Here is a 27,792-nt window from a genome sequence, read left to right as displayed (position 1 = left end):
AAAATGATGCAGACTTTGTGACTACTGTCACACACACAAAAATTATTCCCAGAAATATGGTTTTTATTATCATTGTATCCTATCCATGTTTCTTTTCCAAATGGCTAATTAGTTCTCCTAGTATCATTTATCAGTGATATAAATAATCATCCTTCCCCTTACGAATTTAAATGACCACTGTTATCAGATACTAAATTCCCATATGTGTAGATAAAGCAGCTGAGGTTCAGAGAGTAATCTGTGCAAAATTACAGAGGTAATAAATGGAAGAGCCAAAATGTTAGTTGATTTTCTTACTCTAATTTTGGTGTTTTTTTTCTATTTTTGTCTCTGCTAAAACTTTGGGTTTTTACCCAATATTTTGTTTACTGAACACCTAATTAGGTGTTGTCTGCTACTAAATTAATGTATTTTAAAACATAAATCACTTTCACACTGTAAGAACGCGAAATATATGTTGTGATACCAGGATCAATTGTTGACATTATTATGTTAAAAAAAGTAAGTATTCTTGTGTTTCTTTGTACTTATTTTAATTTTCTTGTATAGTGACATATATAATATATATTGCAGAGTATGATATATGTGCATTTTAAAGAACAATTATACAGTGAATATCTATGTAAATTAAGACATAGACTGTTGCCAATTCTTCCTCAATTATAGCTCCCAAACTTTGCTCTAAAGGTAGCCATTATCTTTTGGGATAATCATTCTCTTTGGTGTATAATCATTCCCTGTTTTTTTTTTTACATTTTACCATGTACATATGTAGTCCCTAACAATAAAATTTATTTTGCCTTTTTTTTTTGGTATTGTGCATAAATGGAATCATACTATGTATATTATTTTATAACTACATTTATTTACTCAATATTATGTTTGAGATTTAACTATATTTAAGTATGTAGCTGCTGTTCATTAATATAACTAATTTTTATCATAAAGTTTCAGATGTTTGCAAAATAGTTTTTTTTCCCCCGGAAAAATTCTGAACAAATATGACTTAAAATAAAAAATTTCTTATTTAACATTTCAGTTTCTTTCCTTTTTGGAGGCAAGGATCATGTTAATTGAAATATTAAGCTATGAGACAGATGAAGGAGATAGTTTTAATTTTAAAAGGCATGTTTCATTTTATATTGCCAAAATGGCAAACATTTTTTTTTTTTTTCTCTTCTCTTTCCGTAGGAAAATACATTTGTCTCAGGGAAAAAATCCTGAAATCATTATGGGAGACTAGATTTATAGCAAAAGCTGAAACTATCTTTTTTTTAGCCCTGGTCTTTCTTCAGATCCTAGTATATTCCCTCCAGATACATGTTCTCTGCACATAAAATTACTTTTATTTGGAATATTCTCCTCTCATTATCTTTCTTATTATCAGCTTCTTGTTCATTGGGCCATGTATTAATCACCTATCGCTGCATAATAAATTACCCCCCAACCAATATTTATATTCTCACAGTGAGCCAGCAGTGAGTGAGAGAGAAAACACCAGGACAGAAGCCACAGTCTCTTTATAACTTAATCTTGGCAGTGACATTCTATCACTTCTGCTGTATTCTATTTGTTAGAAGTGAGTTAGTAAATCCAGCCCACACTCAAGAGAAGGGGATTTTACAAAGACACGAATACCAGGAAGAGGGAACAGTAGGCGCCATCTTAGAGGCTGCCTACCATGCCTCAGTACTAGGATAAGTTACTCAGGTACATTTTATGTACTTTTCATTTATTGCTATTGCAATTTCACATAATTATTTGATTATTTGGTTAATGTGTATTGTCCCCATTAGATTGAAAGCTCCATGATAAATGGGCATTTATTGAGTGCCTAGCTATTGTAACTGAATAAATAAATATTATTAATGCAGCTTCCAGCTTCCATCCACCAGTCCAAAAGCTCTTATATATGTGATAGGTGGTCACTAAGATACCATCTCAATGAACACTAGTGAAAGAAGGCAGAAAAAAACCTATTTCCTTTCTTCCAAAATTTCTTGTAAAATTAGTGCATTACTTTTCAGGTAGCTTTAGTAGAGAAAAAGATCACATGAGTCTGTTATTCCAACCATTCCTGTTTGCTATTTAGAAAATAAAATTGGGGGGGAAATTGGCTATGCTTTCAATTATTCTTACAGGGGTGAGAGTTCTTTTAAATTATATATCAGGAAAAAAAATTGTAAATTAGGATCCCTTCCCCCAAAGTTACAAAGTTTATGGATTTTCTGGCCAATTATCGTGGACTTCCACTAGTTCCCAACATGAAAATCATTGCATTAGAAGCAGAAATAGAATTAGACTATTTGGATGACAATTCATCTTATTTTCAGGACCTCTGAAGAAAACAATTCAATGTCTCTTCTTGCTTGAATCCATTCATAACTCTAAAAACTGTTGGGAAATAATACTTTTATGTCTAACCTATATCCACAATATGCAGTTTTATATAACACAGTACAAACATACTAACTAAAATGTTAAGCTTGATATTTTAAGCTTTCTGGAGCCAAAAAGTTATAGTAAAGTTTTCTATACTGTATTTACTTAACTATACTGGTGATTAGAAAAAGTTATGTGCTCAGTATAGCTAAATAATGTTCTTCTGGCAATGTAATTTTAATATTCTTTGTGTGATTAAGATCTCAGTCTCAGAGTTGCATTTATTTTAAATGAAACTTGAATCTGTAGGAGAGATGTACGGTTTCCTTTTTACTGGGTTTAAAACCTCAGTTTGTAATGTTCATTGGATACCTTTCACTAGTTATTCCTTACTTATTAAGTAAGGATGACAGTCTGTGTTTTGCAGAGGAGAGAACTAGAGTAAATAAATTCATTTAATTATTTATAATGATTCAGGGAAGAAGCAGAGTAAGAAGTAAAACTCATATCCCTCATATTTTCCTGCCATTGCTTAATCCAAAATCGTCCAGTTCTGTATTTATTATGATAACTTGCAGAGTTTTGAAGTCTGAGAGCTTGAAACACCAAATATTTTCCTTGTGTAAAATATCAGAATATTCCCACAGATTTCAGTGTATTGAAATATATTCAATATATTTGTATTCTATGTTCCTTTTCTAAAAGAGTTGATAGTAAGTTCATTAAATGTTAAATAACAACAAAGATGACAAGATGCAAAGACCATAATAAGCAATAAGAATGACTTTTAATTAGTTCAATACTAGCATAGAAGCCTCAAGTTTTGGAGAGAAATATCAGAAGAAATGTAAAAATAAAGCTATTCTACATTATTCTCTTTTACAGCTATATGGTAATTTCATTAGAGCATAGCCAGATACTTTAAGCTACAGTTTTGCTTCAATTTTAGAATTCTTTTAGCTTAAAATTCATTTGATCAGACTCCTTACTGCTTGTTTGTATTCTCCCAAAACCTTGCCAATGAATGAAAAGGCAGAAAAATCTTTAATTTTTTGTTTTCCGTCTTCATACATTAGAAATAATAATCTAAGGCACTATGCTGACTATTTAAGTATGGCATAATCCATGTTCTATTTTGGTTAATAACAGTTACTGAATCAGAGGTTTTTATCGAGAATGGTGAAATTATCAGAAATGTCTATCTCTAACTTTTTTAGTCAGTAGAGCCCAGCAGAGCACAGGATTTTACAATAGATAAAAACTGTTAAGTAGCGCAAAAAAACCACGTGCTGTTTCTGAGAGCCTTTTTCACTCACTGGAGGAAGCCTTTGGAGTATGGGTTTGCACAGTCAATGCCTATACAGTGTCTACTGTGTGGGTGGTATATGCTTGCTCAGGCATATGACAAGGACGATTTGGGAAAGAAAACTCAAAGTGAGTGCTCAAAGTGACTAAGAGGTTTCATTAGTAGTCAAATCACAAAACATCTTACTTCTACTGATGATTTTGACTTAGGTGGAAAAGGGTTTTTTTTAAACAGTATTTTCAGTGCCAAGGTTTTTCATTTGTATTTTCTTTTTCGTTTATTTGTGTAGAAGCATGTTCTAATATTATGTATGTTATAACCTGATGTTTCTGATATTATTTTAAATTAAATCTAGGGATAATTTATGTACAATTAACTGCGTCCATTTAAAAGGTACATTATGATGAGGTTTGACAGTTGTATATATCTGTGATCATCATCGCAAACAAGATACAAAACATTTCTATCATTCCCAAAATATTCCTCCTGTATATTGGTAGTCCATCCTTGTCTTCATTCCCATATCTTCAGGCAACCACTGATCTGCCGTTTGTCACCATAAATTAGTTAGCATTTTACATTAGTAGTACTCTTTTGTGTAGTGTGTAGTGTACTCTTTTGTGTCTGCCTTATTTCACTCAAGGGAATGATTTTGAGATTCATCAATGTTGTGTGTATTCCTTTTCATTGCTGAATAGTATCCCATTGTATGGATAACTAATTTATCTATTTGCTGACTGGCATTTGGGTTGTTTCTAGCTTCTGGTTATTTGTGAATAAAGCTGCTATGAACATTCATGCACAAGTCTTTGTGTGGACATATGTTTTTATTTCTCCTGGGTAAATACTTAGGATTGGAATGGTGAGGTTATAAATGGGCATATGTTTGACTTTTGAAAAAACTGCCAGAAATTTTCTAGTGCAGTTATACTTTTTTACATTCCCATTTATAATGTGTGAGAGTTCCAATTGCTTCACATTCTTGCCAATATATATTATCAGTCTTTTTAACTTTAGCCATACTTATAGGTGTGTAATCATTATCTCACTGTGATTTAAGTCTGTATTTCCTCTACGATTACTAATGTTGAACATCTTTTTCTGTATTTATTGGCAATTTGAATATATTATTGGTGAAGTGTCTGTTCAAGTCATTTGCCTGTTTTTTAATATCGATTTTTAAAATTATTGAATTGTAAAAGTTCTTCACATATTCTACATAGCAGTCTTTTGTTAAATACATGTATTATAAATGCTTTCTCCTAATCTGTGGTTTCCCTTTTCATTTTCTTAATGTTCTTTTTCAAAGACCAAAAGTTTAAAATTTTGATAATGTCCAGTTTATCAAATTTTATTTCATGGTTTGTTATTTTGTATTATAAGAAATCTTGGTATATGCCAAAGTCACAGAGATTATCTCCTATGTTTTCTTCTAGAAGTATTACAGTCTCAGCTTTTTACATTTAAGTCAATAATCAAATTTAAGGTAATTTTTTGTATATGTTATTAAGTAGTGGTTAAATTTTTTTTTCGTCTTACATACGGATATCTAGCTGTTCCACCATCTGTTGTATAAAAGACTTTTCTTTTCCTTTTAAATTGCCTTAACATTTTTGGTGATAATCAATAGACCACAAATGTGTGGGTTTATTTCCAGACTCTCTATTCCGCTCTATTGAAGTATGTGCCTATCCTTTAGCCAATGCCAATGTGCCTTGATCAGTGCAGCTTCAGAGTAAAGCTTGAAATTAGGTAATATGAGTCTCCCAGTCTTATTCACTTATTAACTGTTGCTTTGGCTATTCTAGGTTTGCACTCCCATAAATATTTCAGCTTCTTAATTTTCACAGAAAAGGCTACTAGATTTTAGTTAAGACTGTGTTGAATCTGTAGACCAATTTGAGGAGAGTTGACCCCTTGAGTTTTTCCATCCAAGAACAAGGTATCTATCTCCATCTATATAGGTATTCTTTAATTTATCTTAGTAATATATTTTGTAGTTTTCAGTGTAAAGCCTTGTGCATCTTTTGTTAAATTTATTCCTAAGTTTTTTCTTTTGCATTACTATAAATAGAATTGATGTAAAAATTTTATTTTCTAATTATGTGTTGCTAGTATATAAAAATATAATTGTTTTAAAACATTATTAGCATTTTAATACTATGACCTTGCTAATTTCAATTAATTCTAGGAGCTGTTTTATAGATTTCTAACAATCACGTCATCTGCAAATAAAGACAGTTTTATGTTTCTGTTTCTGATCTATATGCCTTTTTTTCCTCTTGCTTTATTGCAATCGCTAGAAACTGTAGTACAAAATTAAAAAGAAGTAAGAGCAGAAATTCTTGCTTTGTTCTTGATTTTAGAGGGGAAATATTTCATTATTAGTATGATGTTAGCTATAGGATTTTCATAGATGCTCTTTAACTGTTTGAGGAAGTTTATTTCTATTCCTAGAGTTTTAATAATCATGAATGAGTGGTGAGTTCTGTCAAACGCTTTTTCTACATCTGCTGAAATGATCATATTTTTTCTCCCTTATTATGTTAATGTGGTCAATTTCATTGATTTTTGAGTATTCAATCAACATGCATTCTTGAGAGAAACCTTATATGATCATGTTGTATTACAAGTGCTAGATTTGCTTTGCTAATATTTTGTGAAAATTTTTTGTGTCTTAAAGTTTATAAGGGTTACTGCTCCATCGTTCTTCTTATTTGTAATGTGTTAGCCTGGTTTTGGTGAACAGTGTATTCTACACTCATAAAATGAGTAAGGAAGTGTTCCCTCCTTCTGTGTTTTCTGAAGAGGGTTTGTGTGTAGAACTGGTATTACTTCTTTATTAAATGTTTGCTTAAATTTGTCAGTGTAGCCAATCTGATGGGAAGATTTTTATCAACAAATTTAATTTCTTTAATAAGTACAAGGCTCTTCAGATTATCAGTTTAATCCCAAATGAGGTTTGAAAGCTGTGTCTTTCAATGAATTTGTCCATTTCATCTGTTACTGAATTTGATTAGCATAGTTAATATTTGCTTGTTATTCTTTTCATGAATGTAGTATCTATGTTAACGTCCCTTCTTTCATTCCTGATATTTGTGTTCTGTTTTTTTCTTGATAAATATGGCTATTGGTTTATAAATATTGAAGAACTTTTCAAAGAACCAGCTTTTTTTTTTTTTTTTGGTCACGCCATGGCTTGCAGGATCTCAGTTCCCCAACCACGGTCTGAATCCGGCCCCCGGTTGTGAAAGCACCGAGTCCTAACCACAGGACCACCAGGGAACTCCCAAAGAACCAGCTTTTGATTTTGCTTGTTTTCTGTTTTGTTGATTTCTGCTCTTCCTTTTATTATTTTCTTCTTTCTCTTTTGTTTTTAGCTTCTTTAAGTGGATTTTAGATATTTTTTATTTTGTAATTAATATTTAAAGCTATTAATTTTTCTGTAAGCATTACTTTAGCTGCATATCACAAAATGTGATACTGTATACACTTTTATCTGTCCCTCTTCTTTCATTAACAATATGCCCTGGAGATCACTCCATAATAGTAATATAAAGATATCTCTCATTCTTTTTAGGAGTTTCATTATACTTCATTTTGTAGATGTCCCATAATTTAGACAACTAGTTCCTTATGGGTGGCTATCTGGGTTATTTCTAAAAGTCTTGCTATTACAATGTTGTAATGATGAGTCTTCTGTATATATATTTTTTCATATTGTTGCCTGCATATCTTTGGGATAGATTCTTAGAAGTGATATGGCTGCATCAAAAGGAAAATGCATATGTAAATTTGCTATTTACTGTCATATTTTCCGTTATCGAATCGGTAACATTTTACATTCCCACCAGCAGTATATTGGCATGCCTATCTCTCTACAGTTGTGCAAACAGAGTATGTTGTCAAACTTTCGGGTTTTGACGATCTTATTGGTGAGAAATGGCATTTCTGCATAGTTTTAATTTGAGTTTCTTTTACCATAAATGATGCTGTGCTTCTTTCTAAATGACTAAGAGACATGTATACTTATTTTTCTGTAAACTAACTGTCCATATCTTTAGTCCAGCTTGCTATAGGGTTGTTGACCTTTATTTTTAACCCACCTTGAGCCAGCCACCTGCCAGGGAGCTGCGCAAATCACTCTTTTAAGCACTGAGGATGAAGAATGAACAACATAGATGAAAATCCCTGCCCTCCTGGAGCTTACAGTCTTGTGAGGGAGTGGTGGGTTTGGCCCATGAATTTTGGCAATTGTCTCAAATCTTCCTCCTTAGCTTAACTATTCCCATTCATATCCAGCATTCATAATGCTTGTATCCATGTGCCATTATAATCCTGATTTTATGGACTTGCCTTTTAATGTGCTCTTTCAGACGGTTGTCTATCAGTATTTCTACAGAAACATGGCTTGGACTACCTTTTCCAACTCCCTCAGTTTGGGTTAATTTGGGTAGTGTATTTATCCTTGTGTATTTCTTAGGATCCAACCCTTGGTTCCTACTCACTGCAGGAAGAACTACTTGCATGAAAATAATTGGGCAATTGGAGCAGCTTAAAAGTTGGGTGGCCTTGGCCAAATTGCTTCATCACTGTGTATCTATATTTCTTCATCTCTAAAATGAGGATGATAATACCTGTCAATGTGGAGAGACTAAAATGAATAACGTGCAAATTACCAAAAATCTGTTTCTAACGTTCAAAAATTATTATTTATCAATGTTTTGTAAAAGAAAATGGTAGCTAAGAGAAGTAGTGCATTCAAAATTTCTCCAGAAAAACACTGTGCCCTGAATTTTACTGTAAAATGTTTCTCTTTGCTAGACAGATATATCCATTGTCGATGCATTAGAAGTGTATCATTTTCTTGTGAAAACTTTTAGGAGTGTTGTGTCTTCCACAGTTAGAGCCCGCCAATATCCAGCCTCAATTCTAATCACACATCCAGTTTTTCTCACATAATGGCAATATAATACATAATGTGTAGTTCTTTGAAAATCCCGTGGCTTCATGCCTTCTTCTAAATGTCATTCTTTGTGCAATTTTCTTTTTCCTTCTACCTTCCTGGAAAACGGATCTTCTAAGATCCAGCTCAAATATTATCTATTGTAGAGTCTTTCCTAATCTCTTCCTGCACTCTTAGAATGAAACATCTCTTCTTTTTATCTTCTGGACATTATGTATACTGCTATCATCATACCAAAAACTTTATGTTATTATTGTTTACATAGCTAATTTCTCGCCTGGACCTTAGGCTCATGGAGGGAAGAAGCTATTGTTTATTCTGATGTCTCTATGCCTAGTGAGTATTTGCCAGGAGTTGATACCCTAAAAATGCTTATTCTCACTTAGAGCTCGCCTTATAAAATTTGAACTTAATAGACAGCTGTCTATACGATGTTATCTCAACAATGTTTAGGAAGCTCCTTTTTTTGCTCTATACCAGCATCCAACCGACACATCACTTCTAAACAACTTCTACCTCATCACTGGTGCCTGAAAAATCTGTATCAGATAGTAAAACACTTTTTCACAATTGGAGATAGATTAAATGCATATAAGCCTGGGAGAAGAAATACTTTGACTTGAATATAAAGACAGGAGGGTGGTAAGGGGCACTCTGGACTGAAAGTAGGGGTATGCCAAACAGGTAGGAAGATCAATTCAAAAGTTCATACTGAGACAAACTTTTTATGAGACTTTTGCTTGCCTGTCATAATTTATGTATTTATTGGCAACTGCAACCCTAAAATAGCCCAAAGGATGTGAAAAAATGTGATTTTAGGTAGGAGTCAGAAATACTAATGCATATTCCTCTCTTTACTTCATATGCCTTTTCAGAATGCATAAGCGCAGTAATGGAAGATCTTGTTACATCAAACAACTCATTAATGCAGCAGATGGTCAAGGACAATTACAGTTGGGGTAATGCTCACCTTTTAATGATAATTCTAATAGAAGAATGCCTGATGCTTGTATAGTTTTTATGTATAGTTTTACTTTTTAACCCCAAGGTAGGTGTATTAGTCAGGGTTCCTGAGAGAAACAGAACAGGATGTACATGTGTGTTGGGCATACATCCTGTAGAGAGAGATTCAGAGAGAGATAAATAGAGATAGAGATAGAGATAGAGAGAGAGAGAGAGAGAGAGAGAGAGGTTGTGTTACTTTAAGGAATCGGCTCACACGATTGCAGAGGCTTGGCAAGTCCAAAATATGCAGGGTAGGCCAGCAGGCTAGAGACCCAGGGAAGAGTTGCAGTTTGAGTCTGAAGGCAGACTGCTGGCAGAATTCCCTTTCCCAGAAGGTTAGTCTTTTTCTATTAAAACCTTCAACTGATTGGATAAGGCCCATCTACATTATGGAGGGTAATTTACTTTACTCAAAGTCTACCGATAGAAAGTACCTTCACAGAAAAATCTCAAATAATGTTTGACCAGGTACCTGGGTACTGTGTCCTAGCCAAGTTGTCACATAAAATTAACCGTCATGGTAGAAAAATGGGGGAGAAAGACGGATGAGCTATTCTTCTCAATTCTGGTTTCAAAATTCTTGAGAAAGTATTCTGATTTGTCCTGCTGGGTGAGATGCCTACCACTGGACCAGACAATTTTAATCGGGGTGTGGCATCTGGAAGAAGGACTATCACCAGCCCAACTCATGTGAGGTGCCCATGATGGACGAATCCATTATGACTACGGAATGGGTGGAGGCTGCGTTACCTTGTACGGAATAGTTTTACGTATAAAATGAGGTGTCACATAAATGGGGAATCATTGATTAACAGCTTATAAATGTAATTTTCAAATGTTCACATGTTTTTTTCCATATAGTGATGGAACAGCTTCTAATTTCTCTTTTTCAAGGATTTTTGTGTAATTTTAGTTATGGTTCGTTGATTTTCTATCATGTTGTATACAAGCTCTTGTGGAGAAATAATGGTTTTCACTCCATTTAAATATCTAAAATTGATTTCACCTACTTTCCTCTGAATATTTTCTAGCTTCAACAATTACTTCATCCCTGGACAGAAAGCAGAGCACTGTAACACCTCCTGCAGAAGGTAGTATGCTGTTTTTGGTTTTTGTTTGTTTGTTTGTTTGTTTTTGAGGCCAGTACTGAAGCATGGAATGTTGAGCTTCCTTAGAAACATAGTCGATGGTCTGGACCAAGTCCAGCCTTGTGTCCAGTTGAAGAATATGGTGATCTGAATGCTGTGGGATGAGGGACCTGAACGACCTCACCCATCTTCCCCTAAAACAGCTCAATTCCACTGGAAGACTGTGGAGCTTTCTCTATCAGGCACTGTGCTGGGCTTTGTGGGGAACATAAAGATGAGCAAGACTATCAGAGAGCCCCCAGGGAGCTCAGTTTTGTGGGGGAACCCTGACAGGAGCACAGTTATCACACAGGCAGAGGAGGGAAGCACTCACATCGAGTGTACCAGGAATGTACAGAGGGGGTGATTAAGCACCAAGGCTTAGAGAAGGCCTCACAGATGAGGTAGCATGTGAATCAGGTCTTAAAGGTAGAGTACTTTAATAGAAAAAGAGCATCCTGTAGGGCACCTTAGAGAGTGAAAACGATGTGAGAAATGACATAGAAATGGAATTGTGCTTGGTGTTTTTTTCTGCAGTTTGGGGGAATGTAGTGGGTGATAAGATTGCAAAGTGAGTCAATGTGAAAAAGAGGGCTTTCAAAGCCAATACGAAGACATTTGAACTTATTCTTCAGGCAGTGAGAGATCTCTGGAGGGTTTTAGAGTTGAGGGAATCACATCTGTGTTACAGAATGATGTACTGGCTGCAGTGTAAGGTATGAACTGAAAGGAGAAGCGTTTTGAGACAGAGAGAGAAGTTAGGAGGCCTTTGCAGCAATCCAGGTACATGGCAACGAGGACTTAATCTAGGTTGCGGTTGTGAGAAAAGAAAGGAAATGCCCCAAAGCCAATAAGAATTTGTCAGTGTGCATAAGGCTGGATGAGACTGGAAGATATCTGTAGGCAAAGGATGCAGAAAAGATGGGATGTGACTGCTGGTTTGGGAGCAGAGATGAGAATCTACTATCTTCTCAGTGAAGCAAGAAGTGAAATCACCCTAGCTGATCACAGGAGCATATGGAGAATATATCTGTCAGACAGGTGCCAAACCCACTGAGTGTTGTAGAGGTATTGGCCATTGTGTAACTTATCACAACATATATGAAAAAGGAAAGAAGAGGATGAAGAAAGGGTGAAAAAATAACAATAACATAAGAACTATCATTATAGGTGTAGGGTGATTGAAGTTTATAGAATGGAGGAAGGTGAAAGAACAGAGAATATCTGCAGTGCTTGGAATCCTCACCATTAGAGTTACTTCTTCGGATACTGTGCCCCTGTTCAAATACATGTTTATTTGATTAGCAAGAACTTTATTTTACAAAAATGAGTCAGATATTGAGGTTAAATATTAAAGCCTTATACTGCTTATAAGCTAAACTTCCAAATCCCAAGAACAACAGGACATTCACAACTTGCTATCTCGCCAGTCTCTTATTTTTCTGGTTTTATCTTAATCCCGATTCCCTTATGCACATATATGCTTCCCACACCCAACCTCTAGCAGTTCTCTAACAAGCCATGTTCTTGCTTCTCTCCAAGCCTTTGCCAAATTGGAGTTTCTTGCTATGAGGGGATGCCACTTGGAGTGATGGAAAGAGCATGGATTTACCTGCTCTCTTAGATCTGCATTAAAATCCTCCCTCTTCATCTAGTAATATGATCTTTATTTGGCCATGAAATGCAAAGGCTTGAGTACATCACAGAGGGGGCAGATGACACCAAAAGAGGATAGGAGAAATATTAAATGCAAAGTTTAGAAAAAATAAGCTTCATCCACGTAAAAATTTTGCCATACCACAGCTGGTTCTGTTTATGTTAAACTGATGAAATCAATGACACTCTCCTTCGTTACAGGTGACTTGTGACAGATACACCTAATCACCTGTCAGCAAACCCCTTTCTGTCAGGTACACATGTCAGCTTATGGGAAAGCGTGAGCTTCTACATTAGGAGATGCTTGCCGGTCTTAATTTGTACTTTAAAATATGGAAAAATAGGTCAATGCTATATTTAATCCTGATAATGTTATTGAACGTACGGAAACAAAATCTGTGAGCAAGGTTCACAGCAAACTGTCAGGGAGTATATGTGTGAATGAATAGGAAGGAAGGGGAACTCATTGAAAGGCCATATTTGATACTATTACATGCTTGCAATAAAATCCTTTTTATAGAAAATTTACAGAGGAAACTAATCCTTGTTTTTGCATTGATTTGTATTTATATACTATAGTACTTTTTTTCTAGAAGAATACTTCTAAGCATCTCTTACCACTTGGCATCATCATTTTTCATTTTTGTGAGGTGGTTGAACTAAAGAAATTACAGATTATTTAAAAATCTGTTTGTTTATTTATTAGTTAATTTTTATTGGAGTATAGTTGCTTTACAATGTTGTGTTAGCTTCTACTGTACATCAAAATGAATCAGCCATACATATACATATATCCCCTCCCTTTTGGATTTCCCTCCCATTTAGGACACCACAGTGCATTAAGTAGAGTTCCCTGTGCTTTACAATATGTTCCCATCAGCTGTCTATTTTATACATGGTATCGATAGTATATATGTGTCAATCCCAATCTCCCAATTCCTCCCACCCCACCCCTTTCCCCCTTGGTATCCATTCATTTGTTCTGTACGTCTGTATCTCTATTTCTGCTTTGCAAATAAGGTCATCTATACCATTTTTCTAGATTCCACATATATGCATTAATATATGATATTTATTTTTCTCTTTCTGACTTACTTCACTCTGTATGACACTCTCTAGGTCCACCCACATCTCCACAAATGACCCAATTTCGTTCCTTTTTATGGCTGAGTAATATCAATTGTATATATGTACCACATCTTCTTTATCCATTCCTCTGTTTATGGACATTTAGGTTGCTTCCGTGTCCTGGCTATTGTAAATAGTGCTGCTATGAACATTGGGGTGCATGTGTCTTTTTGAATTATGGTTTTCTCTGGCTATATGCTCAGTAGTGGGATTGCTGGGTCATATGGTAGCTCTATTTTTAGTTTTTTTGTTTGTTTGTTTGTTTGTTTTCTGCGGTACGCGGGCATCTCACTGCTGTGGCCTCTCCCGTTGCGGAGCACAGGCTCCGGACGCGCAGGCTCAGCGGCCATGGCTCACGGGCCCAGCCGCTCTGCGGCACGTGGGATCCTCCCAGACTGGGGCACGAACCCGTGTCCCCTGCATCGGCAGGCGGACTCTCAACCACTGCGCCACCAGGGGAGCCCTATTTTTAGTTTTTTAAGGAAGCTCCATATTATTTTCCATAGTGGCTGTATCAATTTTCATTCCCACCAACAGTGTAAGAGGGTTCTCTTGTCTCCACACCCTCTCCACCATTTACTGTTTGTAGATTTTTTGATGATGGACATTCTGACCAGTGTGAAGTGATACCTCATTGTAGTTTTGATTTGCATTTCTCTAATAATTAGAGATGTTGAGTATCTTTTCATGTGTTTGTCGGCCATCTGTACGTCTTCTTTGAAGAAATATCTGTTCAGGTCTTCTGCCCATTTTTGGATTGGGTTGTTTGTTTTTTTGATGTTGAGCTGCATGAGCTTCTTGTATGTTTAGAGATTAATCCTTTGTCCGTTGCTTCATTTGCAAATATTTTCTCCCATTCTGAGGGTCGTTTATTTGCCTTGTTTATGGTTTCCTTTGTGGTGCAAAAGCTTTTAAGTTTAATTAGGTCCCACTGGTTTATTTTTGTTTTTATTTCCACTACCCTAGAAGGTGGATCAAAAAAGATCTTGCTGCGATTTATGCAAAGAGTGTTCTTCGTATGTTTTCCTCTAAGAGTTTGATAGTGTCTGGCCTTACATTTAGGTCTTTAATCCACTTTGAGTTTATTTTTGTGTATGGTGTTAGGGAGTGTTCTAATTTCATTCTTGTACACGTAGCTGTCCAGTTTTCCTAACACAGCATTGTAAAGCAACTACACGCCAATAAAAATTAATTAATTAAAAAAAAGAGTGAGATCGATGTAGATATACTGATATGGTGATAGGTCTATTATATATCAACAAAAAAGAAAAAGACTTAGGACAATATACACAGTATGATGTGCAATATACATCTCAATTTATATATATATATATTAAAATATGCATGTTTGTATGTAAATACATACTTAAGTGTGCATATTTACATCTGAAAGACAGAGCACGTGCTTCTCCTTGTTTTGTAGACTTAGGAAGTACATCTGAGGTGTTAGGAAGAATAAAGGAAATTTTTATTCTTTACATAAATAAATAAAATCTGCCGATTTAACTGATTTTGTGATTCACTGAATAAAAATTAAACAAAATAATTTCCACCTTGTTCAGCCTGATTGCCATCTTAGCTATTTTTAATGAAAGTACCATATCTTTCCACATTTATGTTTGTCTGAATTGCCACCCTTAAGGATAGGTGTTTACTTCTGATGTTACTGATTTTTCACTTTCATCAAAACTTAGGAGGAGAAAACCACATCACTAATTATTCCATTTTTTCCCCCCTGAGGAGCATGAGTTGTATGATAAATCTAATAGTCTCTGAAGCCAAAAGATTAGATTTAGAAAACTGCCTTTGTCTTTTAACTTAGATTCTGCATTCTCATCTGTTTGTCTTATAGATCAAATCTCCTGAATTAATTTCATAACACTTTAAACAATTTTGTCACATATATAATTCATGTTGTTTTCCTAATGATGCATAATCCTGGAGGAAGTTGGTTAATCTTTGGATGGGTTTAATACTTTATGTATACTTCATGAATGTTAATTTCTTACGTAAGTCTAATATTTCTGGAATAAGACCTCGCTAAGTAATGTTCAAGTACAATTTCATGTAATATGCTGTGAATAAATTTTAACACTGAAATTCTTTATCAAGCTTTTCTCTTATTATTCTCTGTATTTGTGCATGTGTGTCTGTGTGTGTGTGTGTACAGTTAACACTTCACTATCAGTACCAGTGGGTACAAAGGCTGTGCTCTCTTGCCCTCCTGTGCTGTGTACAAGTATACTGCTAACAACATGGGAAATAGTCCTCAGAGACAAGTTGCCCTGCTTCAGAGCCTTCAGGGGTGATACAAATGAGACCAAGGGAAGAAACTGTACAGACGAGAGGATAACCTGGGCCTCCAGACTTGACGAGAATCCTGCCCTTCAGATTGATCCAGTGGCCATCACTCATGATGGGTATTACAGGTGTCAAATGGTAACACCTAATGGGAATTTCCATCGTGGATATCACCTCCAAGTGTTAGGTAAGGAACGTCATATATTGTGGTGTTTCAGATAACCAGATTTTGGGCTGAAACAAATCTCCGAATTCCATGTCCCATGTGTTAAGACTGAAGCATTTCCCCTACATTTCTGCAGTGCCCCCTGAGGTGACCCTGGTTCAAACTGAGAATGGAACTGCAGTGTGCAAGGCAGTTGCAGGGAAGCCAGCTGCACAGATCTCCTGGACCCCAGAGGGAGATTGTGTCACTGAGCAAAAACATCATCGGGCCAACGACACAGTGACCATCCAGAGTACATGCTACTGGGAGGGCCGCCATGTACTTAATGTGTCCTGCTCTGTCTCCCACTTGACTGGCAACAAGAGTCTGTCCATAGAGCTGGATCAAGGTTAGTAATTTTTCTAGTTTTGTTTTTGATTTTTCCATTCTTTCAGAAGAGTTACCTTAAGAAGAAAAAAAGGAGTGTGCAGAGAAATTTCATTCAAGGATGTCCTTTCCACCCTCCACTTTATCTCCCTTTCCTCCTCAAAGTAAAGAGATTGCCTGGAAGAATAATATAAAAATTTATGTAAAAAGCCATGTTATCAAATGCAGTTTATTCTACTTCTTTTTTTTTATTTTTCTGCCCATGCTGCACAGCTTCCAGGCTCTCAGTTCTGGGACCAGGGATTCGAACTGGGCCATGGTAGTGAAAGCCCGAATCCTAACCACTAGGCCACTAGTGAACTTCCCAATTTATTCTTCTTTTAATGTTCTCTTCTGTGCTGCTAAATTGGCTTGTGTAGTGTACTTTTACATAAATATTTATGGTTTTAATAGAAGGATAATGGGTAATTTTAAACAAATAATTATTATTTTATTAGAAGAATAACGTTGCTCATAAATTATCTTCATGAATTTTCAGTCTGGTAGAATTCTCTCCTCCAGGGTCTTCCAGTGAAATTTCTTTAATGTCTTATAATAGTATCTATGATTCAGTTCATTACAGTTTAGTTTCTCTACTCTCTGCTCCCATCTACTCTTATTTCTTGTTATAAAAAATATTATTCTAATCAACATAACTCATATAGTTTAAAGTCTATGTTGTTCTATAGGGCTACCATGAAAAATGTTAGCCATCTCTCTGCCTCTCCAACCCCACCTCTCCATTCTTACACAACTCTCTAGAGACAAGTACTTTCAGATCTTCAAGTGTTTCTTCTAGTAATTGACTCAGTTTTTATAAACAACATGGTTGTGCTGCTATTTCTTAATATAACAAATTTAAACCTAGTGTACCCACTTCCTCTTATGGTAGATGAGGATTTAACTTTACCTTCTCTTCCCTCACCATTCATATGTAGTAAAATAGCAATTTTTGGTTAAATTAAATAGCCAGTGTTTACATTATTTTGAACATGTATGTTTTGTTAAGCTCTGAATCAAGAAATAAACTCATACTTTCATTTTTGAATAACTTTTTGTTTTTCCTGGCCTTAATTGCTTTCCTTTTTCATTTCCTTAATAATGCATGTACCTATTATTAATTATCACTAACACTAAAACCAAAACAAAACAAAACCCTAGAAAACGCCTCTTAATACTGCTTTCCACATGGTCAGATTTGTTAGGTAATGTCAGTTCCATTTTTTTTTCCTTGAAGACATTCTTTCTTGAGTTTTTACACGCTCTTGTTCTAATCTGGCCTGGTTGGTCACGAGACATGCTGCACAGCTATTGTCCTGGATGTTCTCTTTCCCTCAGTCCTCTGGTTGATGCCACGTCTGTGTAATCTGAGTTCCTTCTGCCTTCCCGACATTTGTTTGTTTTAATCTTTCTTCCACATACAAGGCTTTCCTTAACTCCTTGGCTATCCGTTCATTTAAAAGTGAACACTAAGGAGCTGATTGGAAGCTATATTATCTGTGAGTGGGTTTGTTAGCTAGTAGGTTTCTATAGGTTGAAAACAGGTGATTGTTTTAAAATTGGGGATTCCTTATTTCCTTATGTACCTGAAGGTCTTTTCTCTGAGGCTATTCAGACTCTGCAGAAAATAACTCTCCAGTCTCTTGCCTGGGAGGGATAATCCTGACTATCAGTGTTCTGGGAGCAGGGAGGAGAGGGGAGTGTGTGTGTGTGTGTGTGTGTGTGTGTGTGTGTGTGTGTGTATGACTGTTGAGAACTCAACTTTCTTTTAATGACACTTCATCTTCACCCTCCATTATGTCTGGATCCTTGACACTCCGGAGTTTCTCCAGTTCATCTTCTTTGGGTCACACTTCCTGTTTTCTGCTGGTCGGGGAAGGTGTGATAACGTGGTTGCACGGGCTGGGAGGAGACTTGGCAGCCCATCTGTTCTTAATACAGACCTTCAAGGAAGCTTCCAACTTTAGCTCCACGCTTCACTCCCTACATTCCCCTTTCTCTATATTTGGTCTTTCCTACTCTAGAGTCTTCCTGGAGTTCACTAAGGTTTATACTTATTTCACTCTGAATTATTGGCCATTCTTCTGTTCATTTCTCACCCTAAAAACAAGTTGAAATCTTTCATCTGCTCTTGTCTTCATCCATGTTCTCTTTGTCTTTGCAAGTCTATACTTTAAAAAATTCTCTGCTGATATTTTAGTAAGTGTTAAGAAAGGAGAAGAGGAAAACACATGGGTTTAAACCACAATTTTCTAATATCTATTCTTAAAGTTTTATATACATATTAATAGTTTAACAGTATTTACTGAGAAGAGTAATTGCCACTGGTTATGTATGAAGTCCGACCACCCAGTATTACAATATGATGTCATATTTATAGAATCTCAGGACTGGAGGGACTCTCTAGTCCACTCCTACCCAGTGCAGATATGTCTTCCTTGCAGGGTAGACCTTCACCTGGTGCTAGTGCACTTCCAATAAAAGAGAGCCCATTAGTTTGAAAGAGAGGGTTTCAAAACAATGTGGTCATTTTAAAATGCAAAACCAAACTTCTTTTTCAAATAAAAATCCAATGTTTAAAAACAAAGTATTGAAGGAAGGTGGAGGGACTGGATGCGGCCTCCACTTACCTTCCTCTGCTGCCCCAGCCACGTTCACGAAACACCAGGAGCACAGTCTCAAAACCTCTCAGAGCTGGCAATTCCTTGGTTGACTTGTCCTCCTATCAGATTGAACTTTGTATTGCTGCCAGCAGTCAGTGAATAGTTTAAAGTTGCTGCCATGCATTCATTTCAGTTTCAATGCCCTGGAAGAAAGGTGACTTCAGAATTAGGGTTATTTATCCAAATAGTTTCCTTACAACTCTATTTATTTCTGAATATTGGAGATGAGAAACACTCTATTACTATAACAGAGAGGTCTAAATTTCACATCTCTCTTACAGGAATTCACCACATGAATCCTTAAAGCAACAAAATACTGATACAAGATGATGTCTTGTTGAAAACTTAAGAGTCTGAAATGATAAAGCAATTTAATTATAACAATTATTTGAACTATAAATGGATCAAAAGTTTTTCAAATAAAATCACAGAAATGAATTTCATGTATTGTGAGACATTCTTGAACCATGCTATATATATAGTTTTTAAACAGACTTTATTTTTTAGAGCAGTTTTATGATGACGGAGTATTGAGTGGAAAGTACAGAGCTCCCATATAACCCTTGACCCTACACATGCATGGTCTTCCTGTCTATCTAAATCCCCCGCTCTGCGGTTGTACCTTTGTTATAATGAATGACCCTACCTTAACACATCATTATCACTCAAAGTCCATAGTTTACATTAGGGTTCATTCTAGGTGCACATTCTATGAGTTTTGACAAATGTATAAATGCCATGTATTCACCGTTATAGTATCATATAGTGTAGTTTCACTGCCATAAAAGTCTTCTATGTTCCACCTATTTATCCCTCCTTCCACCTTAACTTCTAACAACCCCTGATCTTTTTACTCCATGGTTTTGTATTTTCCAGAATGTCATATGGTTGGAATCATACAGTATTTAGCCTTTTCAGATTGGTTCCTTTCACTTAGTAATATGCTTTTAATTTTCCTCCATGATTTCATGGCTTGATAGCTCATTTCTTTCTACTGCTGAATAATAGTAAATCATACATTTTTGTGTCTACATTTACAGATGCCAAAACATCAGCACCCTTAAGAATTTTACGTATCGTTCCCCCTATTTTTATTATCTTGGTCATCATTGGATCCATTTGGCTTTTGAAAATCAGTGGCTGCAGGTACTGACTGATGCTTTCTCTTCTCCTGCTTTATTGGATTAGAAAAGAGTCAAAAAATGGAATTGACTGGGTAAAAAAGGAACTCTGCTCAATATTCTGTAATAACCTAAATGGGAAAAGAATGTAAAAAAGAATCGGTATAAGTATATGTATAACTGAATCACTTTGCTGTACACCTTAAACTAACACAACATTGTAAATCAACTATAGTCCAATATAAAATAAAAATTTAAAAAAAGATGTTAACCTCAGTTCTCTCATAATCAATAAGTGTGTCCTGAAAATAACAGACTTGGACTACACTAATGACGAGGGGGATTTTTCTAGGTTACTTAGACATGCAAGCATAGCCCACTTAGGGCAGGATCTTGGGAGAGACAGTGCATGCTATTTTCTATTTGAGAAAAGAATTACAGTGATTCATTTCATACCCCAAATATGAGGTGTCACATATATTCTATTACATCAAACTTCTTTGCATAATTTCACTTCCTTTTCCAAAATCCAGAATTATCTTATTTGGACGAATTAACTTACAAGCAGCATTCTTCACTCATTTCTGGTAGTTCATTTCTGATTTATTAAGGCTTCCGTCAAAATGAACCACAATTGTCAATAGCATACTGTTTTGTTTTTCCATTTTCAATCTGAAAAATAATGTTTTGACATTCACTCCAGCTAATTTTTATTTTTGCAGAAAATTGAAAAAAACAGAACATACTTCAGTTTTTGAGGAGGTAAGATAAGATTAAAAAGAATATTTATAAACTTTTAAGCTATGTAGTCTGAAAATCTAGTCACATAATTTGTAATTTGCATCATTATTAGTATTTTAGTTGAAAAGCAAAAATTCTAACTTTACAGTGCTGTCAGGTGTACTTATTCTGTTAATTATCCACCAAGTACTACTTATATACACTCCAAATCCATATTTTTATTTCAAGAACTGCATCCTGCAAAAGACATAATGTTTGCCTCATTTGGGCTGTAATCTTTGGAGAAGTTGAATTGGTACTTCCTCTCCCATTAAACCAGCTCTAATTCTTGACTTCCTTTTTTCAATACCATCATCATTTCTCTCTTACCCAAGCTTAAAACCTATCCAGCTCTATAATCTCTTATAGCCAATAGCTTACTAAGTCTTTGACACTCTCCTCTGAAATACTTCTCAAATCACTCCATTCTTCTCCACTCCTACTTTCAGACAACTGCTATCATGTCACACTGAGGCTTAAATAATCAATAATTTTTTGATAAAATATTAGAAAAGTCTTGCTCTTATGTTCATGTAAGCCCAGAGACTACTATTGGTAGACACTAAAGCTGTGGGCCCTTGTTAGAAAAACATAGGTGGTTACTGATTTCTGGCTTTTTTGAATTGATTTTAACTTTGGGTTATTTCTTAGGATGAAATGCAGCCCTATGCCAGCTACACAGAGAAGAACAATCCACTTTATGATACTACAAACAGGGTGAAGATGTCTAAGGTGTTACAAAGTGAAGTTGATGGGATGAGTCTCCATACTGTATATGTTCCTGAAGTGTAGCACCAGGACAAATGAATCAAGATACAGTACAGATACTGTTTTGATTTTCTTGGAGTTCTGGAATGGAAGGCTTATTTTGAAATTAGCTTTTCAAAGATTCTTAGAAGACAGAGACATTCTAGAGGATTTGCATTCATATCCTTATACATTTGAAATTTTAGAATTTTAGCTGTTACTATGTAGTTCTTTGAAGAACTGATATTATTACAAAGAAAGCTCATGCTCATGATAAAATATTCAAATTGTTCAATACAGTAGATGATGAAAACTGAGTTACCTCAAGTAACTCCACAGAAGGAACAATTAACCAACAGTTTTTATGTAATCTTCTAGAAAATTTCTATGTGCATATGTCATATCTATATGTGCATGGTATATGTGTGCACTTGTATGTCCATTTACATATACATACACATATCCTTGTCAAGACACAAATGGGAACATACCATAGTTTTGTCCTGTACTTACAGAAAGCTAATAATGTAATATATCCTGAAGATCTTTTATATCAACACAAGCAGAGCTACCTCATTCTTCCTAATGGTTACAAAAAATTCCATTGTATGTAATGGAATTTAATTTAATTAACCACAACTCTAGTGGTGGACATTTAGATTAAGTTTTGTTTGTTTCGCTATTATAAGCAATACTACATAGAATGTTTCTTGTGACTGTATCTCTTTGTATGTATTTGAATGTATTTGTAAGATAATTTCCTTGAGTGAAATTGCCAGGTCAAAGGGTTTGTGCATTTCTTTTATTGACTAATATGTCAAACTGTGTCAATTTACATTCCCTCCAACCCTGTTTGAATGTGCCTTTTCTGTTATTTTAATATCTGTAAAATGCCAACCTACTGTTAGCTAATATGATATAAGATTATAATAAGAATTTCACTATTTAATAAAACTGAATTTATATTTTTCTTTAATGCTTGTGTGTGTGTGTGTGTGTGTGTGTGAAAGAGAGACAGAGAGAGGGAGAGGAAGAGAGGGATGGAGGGAGGGAGAGAGGGAGGACAGACATGTAAGGACATTAGCTTCTTCTGAACTTATATCTCTATAGAGGTATTGCTATCTAATGCCTAATAGTTTTGCAGATGTGATAAATTGGAAATGTGTATTTTTATGGTGTGCACTTTACTGTGATGCATTTATCAAATAACAAATTTTTATAACCAGCTAAATATGCATTATGGAGGACTTGGGATATTTATAAAATATGATCTATGTGCTAAGGGAATAGCCATGGGATGACATGACCCTTTTCTACATTTTTCTATGGAATAAAATATTGGGAATGTGTATATTAATCACTTTTAATATTATTAAATATATGTTTTAATTATGAAAAATATGTCTATTTACTCCATAGCAGGAAAAAATGATACTGAAAATTAAAAATTTTCAACATGGTAGAAATTAAAACAAAATCCATTTCATTCTTTAATTGTGCCATTTGAAATGTTTAAGACAGTTATTTTGTTTTGTTAATATGTTTGTCTCCTTGAAGACATTTTGGTTCCTCTAGGCTTTATGTTTAAAAGGATTTTTAGTCTATTTTGGATGTAAAACTGATGATAACACCTGACATGATATTTTGTGTATATATGCACCACATCTTCTTTATCTGTTCCTCTGTTGATGGACATTTAGGCTGCTTCCATGTCCTGGCTATTGTAAATGGTGCTGCAATGAACATTGTGGTACATGTCTCTTTTTGAATTATGGTTTTCTCAGGTGTATGTCCAGTAGTGGTATTGCATGGTCATATGGTAGTTATTTTTAGTTTCTTAAAGAACCTCCACACTGTTCTCCATAGTGGCTGTATCAATTTACATTCCCACCAACAGTGCAGAGGGTTCCCTTTTTATCATACCCTTTCCAGCATTTATTGTTTGTAGATTTTTTGATGATGGACATTCTGACCAGTGTGAGGGTGAATTTAAACTTTTAATAAGAGAATTTAAACCATTCATATTTGTTGTGATTACTTACATATTTGGCCATATTTCTATAATCTTATTTTACATGTCTCATTTACTATGTTTCCTCCCCCAGCTCTGTTTTATTTTTTCTTTTACTCTGCTTTGCTGGATTGATTATTTACAATAGCCAAGACATAGAAACAATCTAAGTGTCCATTGGTGGATGCCTGGATAAAGAAAATGTGGTAAATACCTAGAATGTACTATAATTCAGCCATAAAAAAGAATGAAATCTTGCTATTTGTGACTACATGGGTGGACTTTGAGGGCATTATGCTGAGTGGAATAAGTCAGACAAAGAAAAATAAATACCATATGAACTCACTTATGTAGAATCTAAAACAAAACAAAACAAAAAAAACCCAAACCAAGTTCACAGATACAGAGGATAGATTGGTTGTTGCCAGAGGTGGGGGTTAGGGGGTGGGTGAAATGGGTGAAGGGAGTCAAAAGGTATAAACTTCCAGTTATAAAATAAATAAGTCATGGGGATATAATGTACAGCATGGTGACTACAGTTAATGATACCCTGTGCTGCACATTTGAAAGATGCCAATAGAGTAAATCTTAAAAGTTCTCATCATAAGGAAAAAAATTGTAACTATGTGTGGTGACATGTGTTACCTGGACTTATTGTGATGATCATTTTATAATATATTCAAGTAACAAATCATTATGTTGTACACCTGAAACTAATATAATGTTATATGAGTTAATTATGCCTCAATAAAAAATGAAAAGGCAACCTACAAAATGGAACAAAATATTTGCAAACCATATATCTATAGGAGGTCAATATTCAAAATATATAAGGAACTCATAAAACCCAAAAACAAAACAAAACAAAACAAAACCAAATACTCTAATTTAAAACTGGACAAAGGACATGAGTAGACATTTTTCCAAAGAAGACATATAAATGGCCAAAAAGTACACAAAAAGGTGCTCAACATCACTAGGCATCAAGGAGATGACAATCAAAGTCATGATGAGCTATAACCTTGTACCTTTTAGGATGGCTATCATCAACAAGAAAAAAAGTAACAAATGCTGGCAAGGATGTGAAGAAAAGGGAACCCTTGTGCACTGTTGGTGGGAATGTAAACTGGTAAACCACTATGTAAAACAGTATGGAGATTCCTCAAGAAATTAAAACTAGAACTACCACATGATTCACTAATCCTACTTCTAAATATATATCCAAAGGAAATGAAACTATTATTTTGAAGAGATATCTATACTTTCTTTTCACTGAAGCATTATTCATAATAGCCAAGGTATGGAAATAACCTAAGAGTGTGTCGGCGGATGAATGAATCAAGAAAATGTGGTATATACATGTAATGGATTATTATTCAGCCTTTAAAAAGAAAGGAAATCCTATCATCTGTGACAATATGGATGAAGCTGGAAGGCATTATGCTAAGTGAAATAGGCCAGAGAGAGAAAGATGAATGTTGCATGGTATCACTTATATGTGGAATCTAAGGGAAAAAAAGTCAAAATCATAGAAACTGAGTAGAATGGTGATAATCAGGGGTTGGGATGTTGGGGAAATGGGGAGATGCTGGTCAAAGGGTACACACCTTCAATTATAAGATGAATAAGTTCTGGGAATCTAATGTACAGCGTGGTGACTATAGTTAATGATACTGTATTGTATACTCGAAACTTGCTAATTTCAAGTATACAAAGAAAGGTACTATGTGAGGTGATGGGTTTGCTTTTAAAAAACTTCCTATGACTGATGTTAGAAATGACAACCACCAACTCCCAAATACTATATTAAATCTCTATCAGAGATACTAAAGAACAATTTTGAAAGGGTGTGAATTCCCCTACAACTTAGGTGTAGTGATGAACTACAGAATATCCTAATTAATTAGAGGTATCCCTTATAGATGGATCATGTATATAATAACACCTCAAATTATTTTATTCCATCCATGTGTTGCAGCTCCTGAAATTAGGCCAGTAAGGTCTGTAAGCTTGCAACCAACTTCCTTTCTATTATCCTAAATTTACTAACATCAAGATTCGAGATATAGACCCCAGTTTCACTTTTTTTTTTCATCGTACTTCCCACTTTTACTAGACACACCAAATACACACCAGATACATATTTTTAAAATGGGCTTTACAATGTATAGTTTTATCACCTCGTTTACAATTAAATATATTGTGAACATTTTATCTTTTACCACCGTTAAAATAATTGCATAGTATGGAGAAATCATAATGTATTAAGCACTCTTAATACATTGGAGGACTTTACATAGAATTTTTTTTTTCAAGGCGACTTTATTCTCTTTTCAAATCCTTGAGAAAACCGGTGCCCTTGTCTTATACAGCTTCCTATAGATGATAGAAACTTGTCCTTCAACTTACCTTTTTAACTTGCTTCTCTATACCCATCCGACCAACCAAGTAATTCATTTTATTTTCTCAACTCTTTCTCATTTGTTCCCACTTTAATATCTAGTCTCCTAGGGACACACGCACACTTCCGTTTCTCCAGCATCCTGTCTCTCACCTCCGATATCTGCCCCTCTCTTCTCCTTTGCTCCCTTTACAGATACTTCCTTTCCTTTCCTTTTCAAGATATTATCTTAATTGATTTTGATCAACTCTATTCAGTGCTTTATACTCAGTTCCACACTGGGAGTAACCTTTAATAATCTGAAGATAGAATTCAATTGTTTAAAGGAAACTATTAATAAGCCCTTGCTAGAGTTACATGTATCAAGAAACATAGGACTTGGGCAGAAGATGTGGGTTACTTTTTTTTTTTAAGTAGTTTTTTGGAGAGGGCCGGGCAGAGGAATGTAGTTGGTACTTTAAGGAAATGTTAGGGACCATCTATTCACTATTTCACTGTGTTAGGGAAATCTATTCACTATTTCAAGGCAACTAACAAATCATCATCTCTCAGGTGGGACATTGGAGGGACAGCCTTTACAGGTCATGAAATTTGTATGACAAATGTTGCATGCAAACATGGGTTAATTATAACTTTGTATAGCAAGGCAGATGACAGGTGGCATAAGAGCACATGCAGACAGTGTTAATTCTGGAGTCCCAGAAGCTGTGAGGTGGTTATCCATCACAACCAGGTAGGAATGACTGAGGAAGGCAGCAAAGCTGGCCATGCCAGCACTTACACATGGAACACTTCCTGGGCCACCAGGTGTGATGGGGCACAGGTCCACAGTTCTCTTTGTGCAAGTCATGCTCACAGTTCCGTCCATAGAAAGAGGGAGGGCAGGCAAAAGGGACCCCAGGATGCAGGTTTCCCCATACAGACAGGAGCTATTTAGCTCCTTACTGTCCTGGATTCCCATGGATGGTACAAACTGGGAAGGGTGATGATGAATTACAGGCTCCTCCCAGGACTGAAGGCCATCGTCTCCAAAGGCCAGGTCTCCCTGTGATGGATGGGCAAGTTCATGGTGGCCCAATCGAGCAACTAGTTCAAATGCTCCGGAAAAAGCCATGATCAAAATCACACTGGAAGAGAAGCACTCCATCTTCCTTCAGTCCATGTCTCACAGGTCAGTCCTAATAAACGCTTTGACTATAACCTTCAGGGAGATTCTCCTCCCTCAGCCACACTTGACTTTCAATTTTTTTCATTGAAATAATTAAATAATTATAGATTCACATGTAAGTGTAAGAAATAACACAAGAGATCCCTGTGCACCATTCTCAGTTTACCTCAATGATAACATTCTGCTAAATTATACTATATTGACAGTAACCAAGATATTGACAGTAATAAAATTCACCAATTAAAAGAATCCCAACTTTCATCTTCAAATGTGTAGAGGAATTATCTATCTGGTGACAAGAAGCTGATCCTGATGCTTTTCACAAGAAGTTTTCATTAATCGTTCCTTTGGATAATCAAACTGAAACCTATGTTAAACATTTGTTAATAGAACAAACCCAAAGGGAAGGATTATCATCTGTTCAAGAAGATGTAAGGAGAATTTATAAGCAGAAACTTC

General features: G+C 35.3%; 1 protein-coding gene and 1 pseudogene across 1 annotated transcript in view; one reads left to right on the top strand and one right to left on the bottom strand.

Annotated features, from left to right (window-relative positions):
- CD200R1 (CD200 receptor 1) overlaps positions 1-22,722 on the top strand; it is a 32,869-nt gene extending 10,147 nt beyond the window's left edge. The window contains exons 2-8 of the mRNA XM_029213589.1: positions 9,530-9,613; positions 10,691-10,750; positions 15,741-16,058; positions 16,174-16,425; positions 20,146-20,251; positions 20,949-20,988; positions 21,658-22,722. Coding sequence (XP_029069422.1) covers positions 9,530-9,613; positions 10,691-10,750; positions 15,741-16,058; positions 16,174-16,425; positions 20,146-20,251; positions 20,949-20,988; positions 21,658-21,798 — 1,001 coding nt within the window. The 3' untranslated portion in view covers positions 21,799-22,722. The remainder of the gene's footprint in view (positions 1-9,529; positions 9,614-10,690; positions 10,751-15,740; positions 16,059-16,173; positions 16,426-20,145; positions 20,252-20,948; positions 20,989-21,657) is intronic.
- Positions 22,723-26,787: 4,065 nt separating this feature from the next.
- On the bottom strand, positions 26,788-27,327 carry LOC114890280 (annotated as a pseudogene).
- Positions 27,328-27,792: the final 465 nt, after the last annotated feature.

The sequence above is a fragment of the Monodon monoceros genome, unplaced genomic scaffold, assembly GCF_005190385.1.
Source record: "Monodon monoceros isolate NGI ecotype Baffin Bay Population unplaced genomic scaffold, NGI_Narwhal_1 Super_Scaffold_11, whole genome shotgun sequence".
Classification (NCBI taxonomy): Eukaryota; Metazoa; Chordata; class Mammalia; order Artiodactyla; family Monodontidae; genus Monodon; species Monodon monoceros.
Note: the sequence above shows the minus strand (reverse complement) of the source record. Positions and strands in the feature narration are given on the sequence as shown.